The sequence below is a fragment of the Ascaphus truei genome, chromosome 9 (assembly GCF_040206685.1).
Source record: "Ascaphus truei isolate aAscTru1 chromosome 9, aAscTru1.hap1, whole genome shotgun sequence".
Taxonomy (NCBI): domain Eukaryota; kingdom Metazoa; phylum Chordata; class Amphibia; order Anura; family Ascaphidae; genus Ascaphus; species Ascaphus truei.
The window spans coordinates 63,097,469-63,114,809 of NC_134491.1; the positions used below are offsets into that span (position 1 = coordinate 63,097,469).

At 44.2% G+C, this 17,341-nt stretch overlaps 1 protein-coding gene across 1 annotated transcript; it reads left to right on the forward strand.

Annotated features, from left to right (window-relative positions):
• Positions 1–14,369: 14,369 nt before the first annotated feature.
• LOC142503280 (olfactory receptor class A-like protein 1) lies at positions 14,370–15,341 on the forward strand. The gene has a single exon (XM_075615442.1). It carries the CDS (start codon positions 14,370–14,372, stop codon positions 15,339–15,341), a length of 972 nt encoding a protein of 323 aa, XP_075471557.1.
• Positions 15,342–17,341: the final 2,000 nt, after the last annotated feature.

A 17,341-nucleotide genomic window follows, 5' to 3' on the forward strand; every position in this document is an offset into this window, starting at 1 on the left:
CGGTAACATTTGTCACCTGGTGGAAATTGAGCCGAATATATTCCGATATCTCTGTCCCCTGCCAATCCCTCCACGACGACTGGAAGAAATTTTTCCCGCATCTGCTCATCCAATGGAGTTAAGATTAGAGCTTGTACTGGCGGCCCACCTCCAGTGGCAGAAGCATGCATCCGTTGTGCTTGGATATTTTTCTTTAAGTTTGCCCTGATATCATCGAATCTCTTCTGACAATTCGGCCGGTCCCTGACATGATTCCCACACGCAGACACAACCAATGTTATTTGCTCCCACATTTCATTTTGGATGCTGAACTTGTCCGCCCTTGAAATACATACAAAATATATGACGTTAATTATTATTATAAAAACGAGCAGTTTCCTAAACTGCTACCTGTTCCAAGAGATACCAAACATGCTGGTTTAGGTTGAATATGTGTAGCACATGAGCATTTACGTGTAAACATACAAATCTAAGGAAGCTTGCATGAATATTGTATGAACTTTGGCAAACTTTTTAGACTGATTGTTATGGTCGTTATAAAGCATGAGGAATATGTGTGTAACAATTAACTTTAATTGATAGATATTAGAGAATAATAGTTTGATATTAAGACCTCTCACATGATGACCTATGATAACATGTCTTTGAACAATTAATGCAAAATAGACTTACCTAGTAAATGCCCATACAGAGAGTCATAGTGCTCCAAAATCCCTGTGACAAGAACTCTGTTTTCCTCTTCATTGAAACGAGGATTACGTGGCCGCTCCACACGTTTCCTCCGAACACGTGCAGCCACAGAACTTGGCTGCTGCTGACTGGACTCTCCTTCTTCCAATGGAAGAGACTCCAAAAGCGGCCCACCACCAACCACCCCACCACCAGACACTCCAGCAGTACCACCACCAGACACCCCAGCAGCACCAGCAGAAGACACCCCACCAGCACCAGCAACAGACACCCCAGCAGCACCAGCAACAGAGACACCAGCAGCACTCGCACTCCCAGCAACACCACTCGCACTCGCAGCAACAGGACTCCCCTGAATCTTATGTTCACTCAGACGCATACTCACATGACTACCAGTACCACTCACACCAGCATCACTCTTCCCATGCCTTTCGGCCATACCTATAGCACTCACAAAGAACAGAAAAGAAATTTAAAGACAATCGCACTGAACACTTACAAAGTGAAAACAAGACAAAGATGTTAACAAAACAACAGAGGACAAACCTCTCACAATACACAACAACTCTCTCAGTCAATATGAAATATGTAAATCGCCCAGCTCTGTGTGTGTCTCTCTCTCTCTCTCTCTCTCTCTCTCCCAACAACACAGAAAATGAATAAAAATACACGCTGCCTTTAAATGGGCCGCTCAATCCAAAACATGCTTGCTTCGGCAGATTCAGCAAGAAGTTTCATTGGTGAACCTAACACCACCCCGCCATGCACGCCGATACACCTGTGTGTGATCGGCAAATTATCGGCAGAGTGGGACCAAATGTTTTTGGCTTGATTCGGAAGGGATTCGGCACTTATTGCATACGGCGAGGGAAAATCGGCAGAATCATGCCGATAAGGAACACTTGGCGAGAGGAATTTTCGGCGCTTACTGCATACAGCCCTATATTTGAATCAATTATTAATAAATATTATTTTTAAGGTAAATTACAGCGTGTTCTCTAGTGCCACATAATAGGGATTCTTTCTTTCTCAGTTATTACGTTACGTGTCTTCCGTGTGTGCACCCCCACATTGTGTTTGGCGTCTACTGCAGTTATATTAGTCCCTCTATAAGTGGTGTAGGGCTATAATACACCTTTAACAAGTGAATTGTCTTTGCACAGTGAAAAAAAGTAGCCTAAAATGGTTAAGGAGACAGATTGCCAATATAACAAATTATGTGAAATGAAGCTTGCTACAGTAGATACCTTATTAATTGCGCAGTCTTAATTAATCCCCTGCTGTATGATGTCAGAATAAATGATTATAAATACAGATACAACTCCAGACCATTTAACAATATACAGTAACATTGACCAGGGGAGGCTGACTGAAGAGGTCACATCAAAATAGCCCCCCCCCCCCCCCATTCCCCAATCTATATGAACAGATTTAGTACAGTTGTATCCAATTAATTGTAGGAATGCCAAGCGAAGATTTTCTATGTAAAGGTAAGAATAGGAGGACATTTAATGTGAGGTAAGACTCAGGAATAAGAGAGGAATGTACTATATTATACAAAGCCTGTTAAAGTAGCAGTCAGTAGCAACTGAAACATTGTAACATGGTAGTTTAGGGTAAGAGACACATGTCCATTATGTCCAACCTTGCTAAATTCTAAGAGTGTAAACGACTCATGTAAATACATGTATTTATATTCAGCCAGAAGATAACACACTAAACTCTCCAGTGCAATATTTGCCAATAATTTCTCAAAGAAGAAAAAGATCAGGATCAAAGCTCTTCTATATTTGAAATCGGAACGGAATTTTAGACACAGCCGTTAGGCTTTCGCTGTTCAGCCGCTGAGAAATAATTGGGTGCCGCAGTTTAGCCGCTGGTTGTTTCGGCCCAGAGGTAAGTGTTTAGTGTTAAAATTAGGGGTTGTGGTTAAGGTTGTTAAGGTAAGGATTTAATGGAATAAGGTTTTAAGGTTAAGGGGTTAACTCTAAGATTTTAAGGTAACTAGTTAAGGGAGTTTTAAGGTTTTTAGGGTTAGGAGATAAGGTTTGCATTTTTAGGGTAATGGGTTAACAGGATACCTCCTTACCCTAAAAACCCACACCTTAACGGCTTACCATAAAAACCCAAACCCCTCACCCTAAACACTTTAACACCTTAAAACGCCTGAAAACCCCTTGCAATAGAAACCAAAACCTTAACTCTTTACCCTGAAAATTCAAACCTTAACCCTATACCCTAAAAACTTTAACCCCTTACGCTAAAAACGTCAACTCTTTACCCTTAAAGCCCAAACCTTAACTCCTTACCCTAAACACTTTAACCACGTACCCAGAAAACCCCTAACTTAATGCCTTACTGTAACCTCCTAGCAATTTTCTCAGAGCTTAAACACCCATGGACAACTGCCCTTGGGAGGGCGAATGGCAATGGTGAAATGGCCGGGGCTAATAGTTCCATTCTGCTTTCCTGCTGTGTTTAATCTACCTGCTGCCTCTGATCTCAGAGGAGATTATTTAAAACAAAACCAAAGAATCTAAACTATATATGGTCCTTATATAGACAATATTCTCCTAGTGCACCTGACATACTGTAGCCCCGTGGATTTGCATGTTTTTTTTAAATATGCACTTCCGGGTGATGAATTATTTAATGTATGCTTGTTCCTCCATGGATACAAACTGCCCTGATAAAGGTCCTGATATACTGTAGGGATCAAAACATTGGATTTTGTTTTGTTTTTTCCACTTACTGGATCTTATCTGATTGGATCAGTTAGATATTTATACTAACGATGAGCACCTACAGTAATATCCATCCCCTGATTAAATCACCTAATGTGAACAAACGCGCAGGGTGGACACTGTATTGCTAGTGAGAGCACACTGCACCATACCTTTCAATATCCTGGACTCTAAGACGCTGACGGATACAATTCTATAGAAAGGCAAAGAGAAAAAGGGGGAGCACAGGTTTGAGAGATAATAGGAAAATATACATTCAATGTGAATAAATCAAATATTCCTGGATTGGTAGGAGCAGGGGTGGTGATATGTATAATATAATAAACACTTACACGGCCTTGTGTAAATGCTGTCACGTAAGGGTCTTTTTCCTCTCCTCCTTCTTCCTTCTTTTTCTTCCTTCTTTTTTCTACAGATTCACAAACGCCGCAGAATAGGCTCTCTGTTCGTGTGTAATAAAATCAGCTACAAAATCGCTGCTTTAGGAAATGCCCTACGCGTCATCAGGGGTGAACTCTTCAGTGACTAAACACGTAGGACGTTTCCTAAAGCAGCGAGTTTGTAGCTGATTTTATTACACACAGAGAGACTATTCTGCGGCTGTTGTGAATCTGTATGGGGTTGCCTTTGTTCCAATCACTGCGGTTGTCTGCTGGTGACCAGTAGCGGCAGAAGGAGGTGGAGCCGGAGGAAGTCTCTACATGGGAATTTGAGTATGACATCATCCGGTTCCTGGAGCACTCACACATCCTGCTAGATCACCGGATACACCAGAGGTGGCATCAATGGGACGTTTGGCGTAGACCCCTGCAGTTCTCAGGCGATTGAGTATTATCTCATACATGCACTTTATTCTGCTCTGTTTGTGAGTGCGTCTTTTATATGTTACAGTCCTATTAAACATTTTTATACTTTAATACACTTTGAGTGCGCATGTTTTTCATTTGTTTTTTGTATATATATATATATATATATATATAAATATATATATATCAGAAAAGAAGCGCCAGCCCCATAGCATAATACTGCATATAAAAAATGTAGAAATACAACAGAGTAGGCAACAGGATTTGAACTCACATAGAAAGTTAAAAAACGATCATTTGAGACAAGCTGTAAGCTGACGTCAACAGCTTTGAGGATGAATCTGATGAAAATACCCATCATTAATATGTGAAAACTAATATGTGAAGTGTAAAAAGGTGTGTTAATCTGATAATAAATATCAATATATCATATTTGCTGCAAAGTGCCTTGGGAGTAGATGTAAATATGGGTTGTGAAAAAAAAAGTGAATATTAAATATGAATACTGATATATACACAGTGTGTGTGTGTGTGTGTGTGTGTGTGTGTGTGTGTGTGTGTGTGTGTGTGTGTGTGTGTGTGTGGTGTGTGTGTGTGTGTGTGTGTGTGTGTGTGTGTGTGTGTGGACAAAAATGTAAGTAAAATATTTATATTTACACCTATAATAATGTACGTGATTATGATAGGTTCAAGTGCAAATCAAAAATACGATTTTAAGAACTGAAAATTTAAAAATGATTATTAGATAAAGGGCACTTCCCATCCATATATGAAAACTGATGGATGGAAGGTAAACAAGTGGGAAGATAATGACGACATGTAAATGTTAAAATAATTTGTTTAAAGATTTTTTTTTGGAAAAGTTTATAAATAAAAATATATAATCCTAAAAGTCAAATGACATGAACAAAGTTAGAGGAGAAATGTAGACATAACTAGACCAATGTGCTAGTATGTATGCATTCATTAAACCCCCCAGGAGACAGAGTTCCCAAAGTATAGATCCAAAAGGTCTCTCTAAGACAGAGCCTCTTGAATCTATCTCCTCCTAACAAGGAAGGAGGAATGTGTTCCAAACCCATGATAGTGAGAGAAGATTGATCCTGGTTGTGTATGGAAGAGAAGTGTTTAGAAAGACAATAGGGGCTATGCACTAAGCAGCGCGTTTTTGTGCCCGATTGGAACATTTTTGTTCAGCCGTTACAAAGTGAAGCAAAAAGCTGGATTCACTAACACGTTTAGGGTATTTTGTTCCGGCTGAACAAAAATATGCCCGATAGCACGAGCTCCCCCCCCCCCCCCCTTGCTATCGCGCTTAAACTTGTAAAGCGCGATCGCTGATAGAAAAAAAGCTGTGTGTTGAGCACGCGCATAGTAAGTGAAACTTCTTTGACTTTTGTCACAGAAATTGTATTTGTGTTGGTGATGTTTTAATTAAAAATCAAAATACAATTTCAGTTACAAAACTCAAATAAATTTGACTTAGAATGCGCGTGCTCGGCACACATCCCCTGTATTAGCTATTTGCACTAAGTGTGAATTCCTTGTGTGTATGTGTGTCAGTGTGTGTGTATGTGTGTCAGTCAGTGTGTATGTGTATTTGTGTCAGTGTGTATGTGTAAGTCAGTGTGTGTGTCAGTCAGTGTGTGGGGGGGGTGTGGGTGGGTCAGACTGTGCGGGGGGGTGTGGGTGAGTCAGTCAGTGTGCGGGGAGGGGTGGGTGAGTCAGTCAGTGTGCGGGGAGGGGTGGGTCAGTCAGTCAGTGTGTGGGGAGGTGTGGGTGAGTCAGTCAGTGTGCGGGGAGGGGTGGGTCAGTCAGTCAGTGTGCGGGGAGGTGTAGGTGGGTCAGTCAGTCAGTGTGCGGGGAGGGGTGGGTCAGTCAGTCAGTGTGTGGGGAGGTGTGGGTGAGTCAGTCAGTGTGCGGGAAGGTGTGGGTGGGTCAGTCAGTGTGAGGGGAGGTGTGGGTGGGTCAGTCAGTCAGTGGGGGGGTGTGGGTCAGTCAGTGTGGGGGGGGGGGTGTGGGTGGGTCAGTCAGTGTGGGGGGGGGGGGTGGGTGGGTCAGTCAGTGTGTGGGGGGGGGTGTGGGTGGGTCAGTCAGTGTGTGTGTGGGGGGGTGTGGGTGGGTCAGTCAGTGTGTGTGTGGGGGGGGGTGTGGGTGGGTCAGTCAGTGTGTGGGGGTGGGTGGGTCAGTCAGTGTGTGGGTGGGGGGGTCAGTCAGTGTGTGGGGGGGGTCAGTCAGTGTGTGGGGGGGGGGGTCAGTCAGTGTGTGGGGGGGGGTGGGTCAGTCAGTCAGTGTGTGGGGGGGTGGGGGGGGTGGGTGGGTCAGTCAGTGTGTGGGGGGGGTGGGGGGGTGGGGGGGTCAGTCAGTGTGTGGGGGGGGGGTGGGTGGGGTGGGTCAGTCAGTGTGTGGGGGGGGGGGGTGGGTGGGGTCAGTCAGTGTGTGGGGGGGGTCAGTCAGTGTGTGGGGGTGTGTGTCAGTGTGTGTGTGTGTCAGTCAGTGTGTATGTGTATGTGTGTGTGTGTGTGTGTGTGTGTATGTGAGTCAGTATGTGTGTATGTGTCAGTGTGTATGTATGTGTGTGTGTGTGTCCTGCCCCCCTCTCTCCTGACTCTCCCCAGCACACTTGTCCTCCCCCCAGCACACTTGTCCTCCCCCCAGCACCCTTATCCTTTCCCTGCACCCAGACCTTTTCAGCAGTCCGCCCCCCCCCCCCCCATTCCTACCAGATCGCGGCACAGAGGAGATGGAGGCAGTGTCGGCGGGGTGAGAGGGAGAAGCGCGTTATCGTCAGCTGGAGCCGACTCGGAGGCTTCTGATGGTGCTGTGGGGGACGTGGGGGATGCAGCGCACTCATCACCCCCCTCCTCCCCCCCCTGTTACCGGAGCAGGAGCAGTTCTATGCCTCGGCCGGGGCATGCACCGGGAGGAGAGGCCACAGGAGATCAGTGCCTGCATAGAGCCCCGGGGAGCAGTGTGGGCTTCAGTGTCCCTGTGAGGAGAGTCATGGCGTCTCGAGCGTCGCCATGACTACCGGGCATGCGCAGCATATCAATGGGCGGGGAACGGGCGGGGAATCAGCGGCGCCGTCACAACTGCGCATGCGCGGCATGGCAGCGGCCGTTAGGAGCGGCGGCTATCGCCGCCGCATATGTCACGATGTGTGGGGGGGGGCTCGGGGGGCTCGGGGGGGGGGCGATTAGGAGCAGCGCCGGCGGCTATCGCCGCCGCCGCCGCCGCATCTGATTTGTGGAGCGGGTGGGATGTGAGTGTTGGGGTCGGGCTGAGCCAGAACACAGCCCGGCCTCAACTGCCAGCACTGACGTCACATCCGTTTCATTTCTGTCTCCACAATTCTTTTTTGCCCCATCACGAATGAGGTGCCACTAAGGAAGTTTCACTTCAAAAAGCCACCTGCAAGAACTGCATGGAGACGCTGCATCTCCATGTACAGTACGTCTCTTACAGGCGATCGTGAAGCATAAATATATATTTCAATAATAGTGTACATGTGTAGGGGGTCTCCAAAGCTGAACCGCATTGGTTTCAGACTCGTGACCTCTTACTTCATGAGATACAGGCCCCGTTATGGGGTGCTGGTATCCCCTGTGCTTTTAAAGCTCCCGCGTCACATGACCGGGGGACTTAAATCCTGCACTGGGATACCGGCACACCGTAATGAGGCCTCTATCTCGTGAAGCAGGGGGTCCCCGAGGCTGAAACCAATGCGGTTCAGCTCAGGAGACCCCCTGCTTATCAACACTAGTATGAAAACACACATAACAATCAAAATAATTAATTACCGTATCGGATAGCTGCTATGGTAATGAAGCTGCTTTAATATAATTTTTATTAAAAGTGTGCAGGAGAAAGGGGTCTCCTGAGCTGAACCGCACTGATTTCAGCCTCGGGGACCCCCTACTTCTCGAGTTACAAGCCCAGATACTGTATGGGGTGCCGGTATCCAATTATTTACATGTCACACGTCACGCGACATGGACGCTTTAAAAATGGCGGTGACCCTGGCATCCAATGCCCCATAACTTGGGAAGCAGGGGGTCCCTGAGCCAGAAATCAAAGCGGTTCAGCTAAGCAGACCCCATTGCTACCACACACTATTAAAAAAAAATACATTAAAGCAGCTTCATTAACTTAGCGGCTATCCACTAAGGCAATGAAGGGGCTAATGCACAATAGCATGTTTATTGGGGACAATTGCCCCCAATAAACATTGCAATGCACAACACACCCACACTCTGTGCCCCAAACAACCCCTATACCCGCCTAACATACATAAAATATCAAATTTTATTTTTATGCACACCAATCCTGTGCCCCCCCCCAAAAAAATACATAAATAAATACTTTTAAATAAATACACCCTCGCCCCCTAACACATACAGTACAATAATGGGCAAAATTACTAATACCTAGATATGGAAAATAGTGTATTTGCTCATTAAAAATACAACATTAGGCAGCATAAATAAAGGAAATAAATCTTGCACTCACCCCTGCCAGGCTGCCACGATGAAGGCCGTCCTCATCCTCATCACCGTCCATGTCCTCCGTTGCTAAAAACAATACAGAACAATAAAAAAAGACAATGTAATGTCCCCTAACCCCTTAATCACCTTAGCGGTTAGTAACCACTATCGTAATAAAGCGGTTAACCCACCCTCCCCACTACCTTCCCGGTAGGCCTAAACACCCATCCTTGGGGACAATACCCCCTTCACCCACTCCCGCTACCTGCAATAAAAAAAATACACACAACAGCCCCACTACTCACCCCCTAGGCCCCCAATAAACCATTACGATATTTAATAAACAACAATACACAACCGACCCACCCTGTGCCCCCACATAAAACCAATATGAATTTTATACACACAGGATTAATACCACAGGCTGACGAGGGTCCTCGGGTGGTCACCATGGGTGTCCACAGGCCCCACAGTGCATCCCGGAGGGTTCTCACGGGTGTCTGTGGGCCCTCGGGGTGCCCGCTAGGCTCCATGGGCTTTCAGGTTGTCCCCGCGGGTGTCTGGGGGTCCCCGGTTCATCCCCACGGGTGTCTTTAGACCCTCGGGTGGTTCCCACGGGTGGTTCCCATGGGTGTCTGGGGGCCCTCGGGTGGTCCCCGCAGGTCCCGGGTTCTTCCCCACAGGTGTCCGTGGTTCTCAGCTGGTCCCCGTGGGCATCCGAGGGTACTCGGGTGGACCCGCTGACCTGAGGTACCATTCCTGTACTTTAAAAAAAAAAAAACCATGGCCTACATTTCAATAAATACACCTCCTCCCGCTCGACACCAAAATGCATACAGTACAGTAATGGACAAAATAAGTACAGCTTAACCCCGTTATAACGCGATCCGTTACAATGCGAATCCGCTTATAACGTGATGCAAGCGTGGCTCCCAATTTTCGTATTTATGAATACTTTACAACATGATTATTGGTGTCTTAAATACTTTATTGTATAATGCTTACAATTGTACATTATTTCGAACGCGATCTGCTTATAACGCGATGTGGTTCTTTGGACCCCATGCACATAAAGGTGTTGAGCTGAATTTTACAGATATGGATAATAGATTATTTGGCCAATATTAAACACAACATTAGCGATGAAGCATAAATACAGTAAATAAAAACCGTTCTACTTACCCCATGCAATATGAAGGGTGTCCTCGTCAGCTTATTGAAGGTCCATGTCCTCTGTTGCCAGAATGAATACATTGCAAAATATAATCTAATGTCCTCTAGCCCCTTAATCACCTTAGCTTTTAATAACCACTCTAGTAAATAAGGGGTTTACCCACCCTCTGCCACTACCAACCCAGGAGGCCTAAGCACCCTCCCAAGGCAACTACCCCCACCCTTCACCCATTCATTGGTACAGGGGTTACATCATGCCCATATAATATGGGCAACATTTACCACTATAGCAAGAAATGTGGAAAGATTAAAAAAAACAGGCCCAAATAAAAAACATTACATATACAAATAAAACATATCACCTTGGCAAAATAAAACTCATCACATAGCAAACTAAAACACACCACATAGCAAAATAAAATACAGACCATAGCCAATTAAAGACATAACAAATGCAAATAAAACAATTGAATGGCACAGTGGGTGCATATAATCTTTGCATCATTAGACACAATGGCAGTCAATGGTCAAGCTAAAATAAACAATCACAAACAATCAGAAAATAAAAACAAATCAAGAAGTAAACAGAACTGAATTTACAACCATCAATTAATCCAATCCAAAATAAAGACCACAATTCACAATTAAAACACCAAAACAAAACCAAAAAAATAATGAAAGCTCAAAGAAAACACCATCCAACAAATCTAACTACCAAAAAGAAGCCACTATTAAAATGAAAGCACCCCCCTGAAATAAATTATTTAAAACACCACTAAAAACAACATCTTACTAAACACAAATAAAAAATAAATTGCCTAAACATTTCTAAACAAAGTAGCGACATACATAAATACAGTGACAATGAATAGTCATCAAAAAAAATTCAATCACAATAAAAAATAAAAATAAAATACATGTAAAAGAAAAATAACACATTCAATTTTTTTACTTACTTTTAGATATCTTCACCCTCCGATTCCCAGGGACACAGCAAGCTCTCAAACCAATCAACGAACAGGAATTTTTTGGGGGGGCAAACTTTAATAACACATCACGAGGCTCTGTCAGGCAGCGAGCATGCTGGGAGATGTAGTATTTAGGTGTCAGAAGCCATAGGGGAAAGGACAGGCCATAAGAGCCCTATTTAAACAAAACACACACACATACATACATACATACACATACACACACGCACACACTCGCCCGAAGCTGATGAAGCAGGGAGAGAGCTGCAGATTCCAGTTAAGTCCTCGTGGAACCCCTGTTCATGGTGGCCATTAATTGTTTTACGCGATCCCAGTTATAATGCATCTCATTAGGTGGACCCCGAGTACCGAGTTATAACGGGGTTCAGGTGTAGTTTGCTTTAGAGCATGATTTCCTCTAGGAACGCTCTGTAGTTTGTGAGCACTTTTGTAGATAGTGGATGAAGGGTGTGTGCAATGGTTTAGGCTTCGATTATCGGGGGCAACATGTGGTGGTAGGAGCAGTCTTGTCAAAGGCTGTTTGAGAGTATGCAGATGTATTGAAGGTTGCTAGGTTGGAACAGTTATGGGTAATAGAAATTGTGATATGGGTCCCATGAGGATAGATGACAGGGACACAGAGAGAAAAGACACTGACAGCGTGGACTTCAAAGGCAAAAGAAGTATGCCAACTTCCACCCTGTCTTTTCCCTGGTCGGGGGGGTTGGCTGAGGGAGAGACCACCTTAGGGGTTTGTTGCAGTAGATGTGGAGTCTGAGGGGTTGGGTTGAGATAGGTCTTTGTAATGGCTAGGAGGTTGAGAGAGTTGAAAATGAACAAGTCATGTATTGCAATGAGTTTGTTGTAGGCAGATTGTGCCTTCCATAGGGCACAGGAAAATGGAAGGAAGAGTGTAATGGGGATGAGGTTGGAATCATTAGCCATGTGTTTTGAGAAGGAAGCTTTGGGGATGGGTGTGGGATGTGAACAGATTGGAATGTGAGTAGGGCCAGGATTGCAGGACATGTTGCAACAGAGTTGGAGAAGTAGGAGAGGAGAAGAGAGTATGGTGTAATTTTGCTTGGGGGTAGGGGAGGAGGCGTGATATGGGAAGCAGATGGATTGATAGCTGAAGAATTAGAGAGATGACAGTAAATAATAGAAAGTTAGGCAGGAGGGATTATGGGTAATAGTGTGAAGCTATGGCTAGATATGAAGTGTAAGTGAGAGTGTAGTCATGGTAATCCAAAGCTAAGAGGTGGCAGAAATCAATACATAATATGAGGCTGCAGTGTATTCAGCTTGCTAGTGCAGTGCACAAACAGCATATGGAGTGTGCACTTTGGCTGCTGTCACAGTTTGCTGCTAGGGTGTATTGACAGGGGTTGCTGAGGGAATTGGAGGATGGCAAAGTTATAGGAGGGAGATGTGATGCATGCAAAGATTTGGAAGAAATTGCAGAAGGTGAAGGGAGTGGAAGGAGAGGGTTATATGGTGCAGAATTACAAATGTACAACATTACTGTAGAGTAATAAGCTCACCGAAAGCAGTAATATCATCACACAGATCAAATTGCTGGAAGATCCAGAGAGACTGAAGTACAGTACGCCTCTTATCAAACTCCTGTAAAACTCTTTCAGTCACATAAACTTTCTCTTTGAATTGTGCTTGCAGGTGTCGGAAATTGAAAAGCGTCATGGAGATTCATCTTCTTTTTAAAGCCATTGGATTCATCCTTTTGGTGATCATCTGGATTCCTAGCAATACATATATTTTGTTGAAATTTGCCTATATCAGAATAGCAGAGAAGAAGCTCCTACCAAGTAACATCCTCCTGATGGTCCTGGCTTTAGTAAATTGTCTAGTTGTCCTCTCCCGTGTCATCCCCCAGTCCCTGAATGCAATAGGATTAGAGGATTTACTAGATGACTCAAAGTGCAAACTCATAATTTATTGACAACCCCCCCGTCGAGTTTGCAGGCTCTGGGGGGTAGAGGGGATTGTGCAGGTGTAGTTGGGCAGAGAAAGGATTTAAGGTGGCAAATTGGGGTTGAGGGTTGGAGGACAACTTTTGTATGAGTTAAGAAAAGTATGTTTGCTTGGCAAGAGAGAGGAAAGTGTTTTAGGATGAGAGCATAAATTTAAAGAGGAGGTAGTTTACTTTAGAGCGTGATTTCCTCTAGTAACGTTCTGCAGTATGTGAGCACTTTTTGAGATAGCTGGTGAAGGTGTGTGCAATTGTATAGCCTTCGATTATCGGTGGCAACATTTGGTGAAAGCTGCAGTCTTTTCAAAGGCTGTTTGAGAGTATGCTGTTGTATAGAGAGGTTGCTAGGTTGGGACAGTTAAGGGTACTAGAAATTGTGATATGGGTCCATGGGGATGATAGATGACAGGGGAACAGAGGGAAAAGACATGACAAAGACATTGGCCTTCAAAGGATGAGAAAGAAAGTGAGGGAAATTGGGGTAGGTCATGAAATGCTCAGCATGGCGAAAGTAGTATGCCAACTCTTCCACCCTGTCGATTCCCTGGTCTGGGGGTGTGACTGAGAGACCACCATAGGAGGTTGCAGCAGTTGAGGTTGTGTCTGAGGGTTTCTGTAATGGCTAGGAGGTTGAGAGAGTTGGAAATGAACAAGTCATGAATTGCAATGAGTGTGTTGTAGACAGATCTTGAGTTCCATAGGGCACAGGAAAATGGAAGGAAAGGTGTAATGGAGATGAAGTTGGAATCATTAGCTATGTGTTTGGAGAAGAAAACTTTGGGGTAGGGTGTGGGATGTGAACACGCTGGAATGTGAGTAGGACCAGGATTGCAGGACATGTTGCAACAGAGTTGGTGTAGTAGGAGAGGAGGAAAGAGTATGTTGTAATTTTGCTTGGGTGCAGGGGGGGGATTATATGGGAAGCAGATGGAGTTGATAGCTGAAGAATTAGAGAGATGACAGTAGATAATAGAAAGTTAGACAAGAGGGTTTACGGGTAATAGTGTGAAGCTAGGGCTAGATATAAAGTGTGAGAGCGTAGTCATGGTATTCCAAAACTGAGAAGTGGCAGAAATCATTACTTAATATGAGGCTGCAGTGTATTTATCTGGCTTGTGCAGTGCACAAACAGCATACTGTGTGGTGTATGCACTTTGGCTGCTGTCACAGTTTGCTGCCAGGGTGTTTTGAAAGGGGTTGCTGAGGGAATTGGAGGATGGCGTAGTCATGGGAGGGAGATATGATGCGTGTGAGTTGATGAAAATGTTTGGAAGAGATTGCAGAAGGTGAAGGGAAGGGAAGGGAAGGAGAGGGGTAATATGGTGCAGACTTACAAATGTACGACATTACTGTAGAGTAATGAGCTCACCGAAAGGAGATCACACAGATCAAATTGCTGGAAGATCCAAAGACACTGAAGTACAGTAAACCTTTTATCAAACTCATGTAAAACTTTTAGTCACTTATAAATGTTCTCTTTGAAATGTGCTTGCAGGTGTCTGAAATTGAAAAGTATCATGGAGATTCGTCTTCTTTTTAAAGCCATTGGATTCATCCTTTTGGTGATCATCGGGATTCCTAGCAATACCTATATTTTGTTGAAATTTGCCTATATCAGAATAGCAGAGAAGAAGCTCCTACAAACAAACATCCTCCTGATAGTCCTGGCTTTAGTAAATATTCTTGTTACCCTCTCCCGTGTCATCCCCCAGTCCCTGAACGCCATAGGATTGGAGGATTTACTGGATGACTCAAAGTGCAAACTCGTCCTTTACACATATAGAGTGAGTAGGGCCATGTCCATTTGTGTCACCAGTTTGCTTAGCTGTCATCAATGTATCCTCATCGCTCCAACCACTGGGCTGTGGTCTTATCTTAAGCAAAAGGTGACTCAGAATGTGTTGGTCATCATTATACCCATCATGTGCATCAATCTTATTATGTATCACAACAGCTTCCTGTATGCCCATGCCAAGAAGAATTCTACTTCACCATATACATTGCATTTGGTGTACTGTGATTTGGATTATTTGACCTACATCAATTATATGGTTAATGGAACATTCATTGCCTTAAAAGACTTAATTTTTGTGGGGCTCATGACTCTGACGAGTAGTTACATTGTGTATGTGTTGCTCCGTCACAAGAAATACATGAAAGGCATACGATGCTCAGACAGAGACAAAGGAAAATCAGTTGAGTACAAGGCATCTAGAGCCGTCATCTTGTTGGTTGTCATGTATGCACTGTTATTTGGGATGGATAACTGCATGTGGATCTATACCATGACCCTGTCTAATGCAAGTCCTGTCATGAATGAGGCCAGAATTGTGCTATCTTGCTCTTACTCAGCTCTGAGTCCTATAGTCATCATCGCTACGAACCCCAAGTTACAACAAAGGGCAAACATTCTACAAAGGAGGACACTGTTACCCTGGAATCAGGGAGATTCAGGAAGCAGCATTCACGTGAATTGCATCAGCAAATAGCTGTGATGAGAAATGAACTAAGCCCGAAAAGTCCTGGAACTGAAATCGGCATGCAGTTCCTGACGCCACCGCTCTTTCCACTTTGAAAGTGCTGAAATCCCTTGACCGGCTCACTGACATCTCTCACAGAGCATCTTTGACTTTACCGCTGCTGTTTTGGTGCTTAGAATCTGCGGATTAGCTGCTGGATTTCTTATAGTATTTCAGATTCATTCATGAAATACTTCAACCAATCCGAATCTGGGAACTGTACAACCAGCCAATCAGAGGGCTGCCAGTCTTCCAAAGCCGGGCAGGCGGTTCTTTTGAACGCAACAAGTGCATGCCTGAGTTTGTCACCCTAGCCACTTGTTATTCAGAAGCTACCCACTGGGTTAGGTGTCTCCAAGTCTTGGGAGTCAAATGCTGGCCACGATGACTGGCATTGTTTCCTGAACGTGGTACTCCACCTAACCACCCTGCCCAAATGGCTTTAACACTTCTGGCAGCATCTGTGACTTTGAAGTATGGACATAGGGCAGACTTAGTGGCACCACAAATTGGTAGCCCATTTGATCCCCTCAGAAACCATCTTTGAAAGTCCCAGCTTATAAGGATAAGGCATTACAAACATCTCAGTTTAATAAAAATATACTTTTACACTTTTTACATTATCTATGTCTTTTGGGCTATGATGGGTAGAATGGGACTACAGTAGAGGCAGCGATTATTCTAACAAAAACCAGTGGCAATTCCCCAAAAATCCCAGGTACACCCAGGTACATTCTGAATACATGCCTTAAACTTTCCTTAAACTAGCCCCAGCATTTCTGCATTGATTAATGGCCTATCAGATTAACAGCGGGGGGTCCCTGGCAGTACCATTCAAATTGAATGGGACTGCCAGGGATCCCTGCTGTGTTAATCCTATGGGTCGTTAGTCAATGCAGAAATGCCTTAAACGTGCCTCAAACTAGCCCAGAACATACCCAGCACATACCCAGAATGTAACCCGGCTAGTTTACAGCAAATGTTAGAATAAACGTTGCCTCTACTGTATATACTTTTATTCCCCCTAGACATATCCCTCATACACTGTAAACCTGAGTTAGACTGTAAACCTTATAGCCACATTGGCAATTAAACATATTATGAAACATAAAAAAATATTTCTCATTTTTCTTCTAAGTCCTGAACTGAAATGAAAAGATGCTTAGCTGAAATCCCGGAGCTGTAGCTCCTTCTCTTAAGGAAACCTAATTTTCTTTAGAACCAAAAAATACTTACTGTAGGCACACTCCCAGGGCAGTATCTCTTTCCTTTACTGAAACTAGGACTTAGGTTTCACAAAACCTCTCGCAACTTAGTACAGCTCAACCCTGTTATAGCGCGACCCGTTACAACGCGAATCCGCTTATAACGCGATGCAAGCGTGGCTCCCAATTTTTGTACTTATGAATACTTTACAACACGATTATTGGTATCTTAAATACTTTATTGTACAAAGCATACGATTGTACATTATTTCTAATGCGATCCGCTTATACTGTAGTGCAATGTGATTCTTTGGACCCCAAGCACAGTGTTATAAGGGTGTGTCTATATGCCCCGGTAATATGACCTGATTCCTTGATACATTTTTGGGGTAGCCAGCAACTCTGGTCCCCTGCTACCTAAACACAATCTGACAACACTTTTACAGCAAAACGACCCTTGAAACTCATAGCCTGATAATCTCCACTGGTTAGCACTCCGGGAAAGGTAAAACACACATACATTCTTTATTGCCATACAATTACATTCCTTGCGGGTACAATACCCAGGTTGAAGAGCTGACACTCTAAAATATGAAACAGGGCTCAGAGGTAACCAGCCAGGCATAATACTTTATTAATGACATGGTTACCCCTTCACCGTCACAAGGGTGTTTTCCCTTGGGAACTTTTAGTGCCTTTTCTTTAGGCACCGTAGGCTTTCTGGCCATCTTTGCCTTTGGAACGCAGACAGCCGCTGCATTTATC

Coding starts and splice junctions, on each gene's coding strand:
- LOC142503280 (XM_075615442.1), top strand. CDS start 14,370: ATGGAGATTCGTCTTCTTTTTAAAGCCATTGGATTCATCCTTTTGGTG.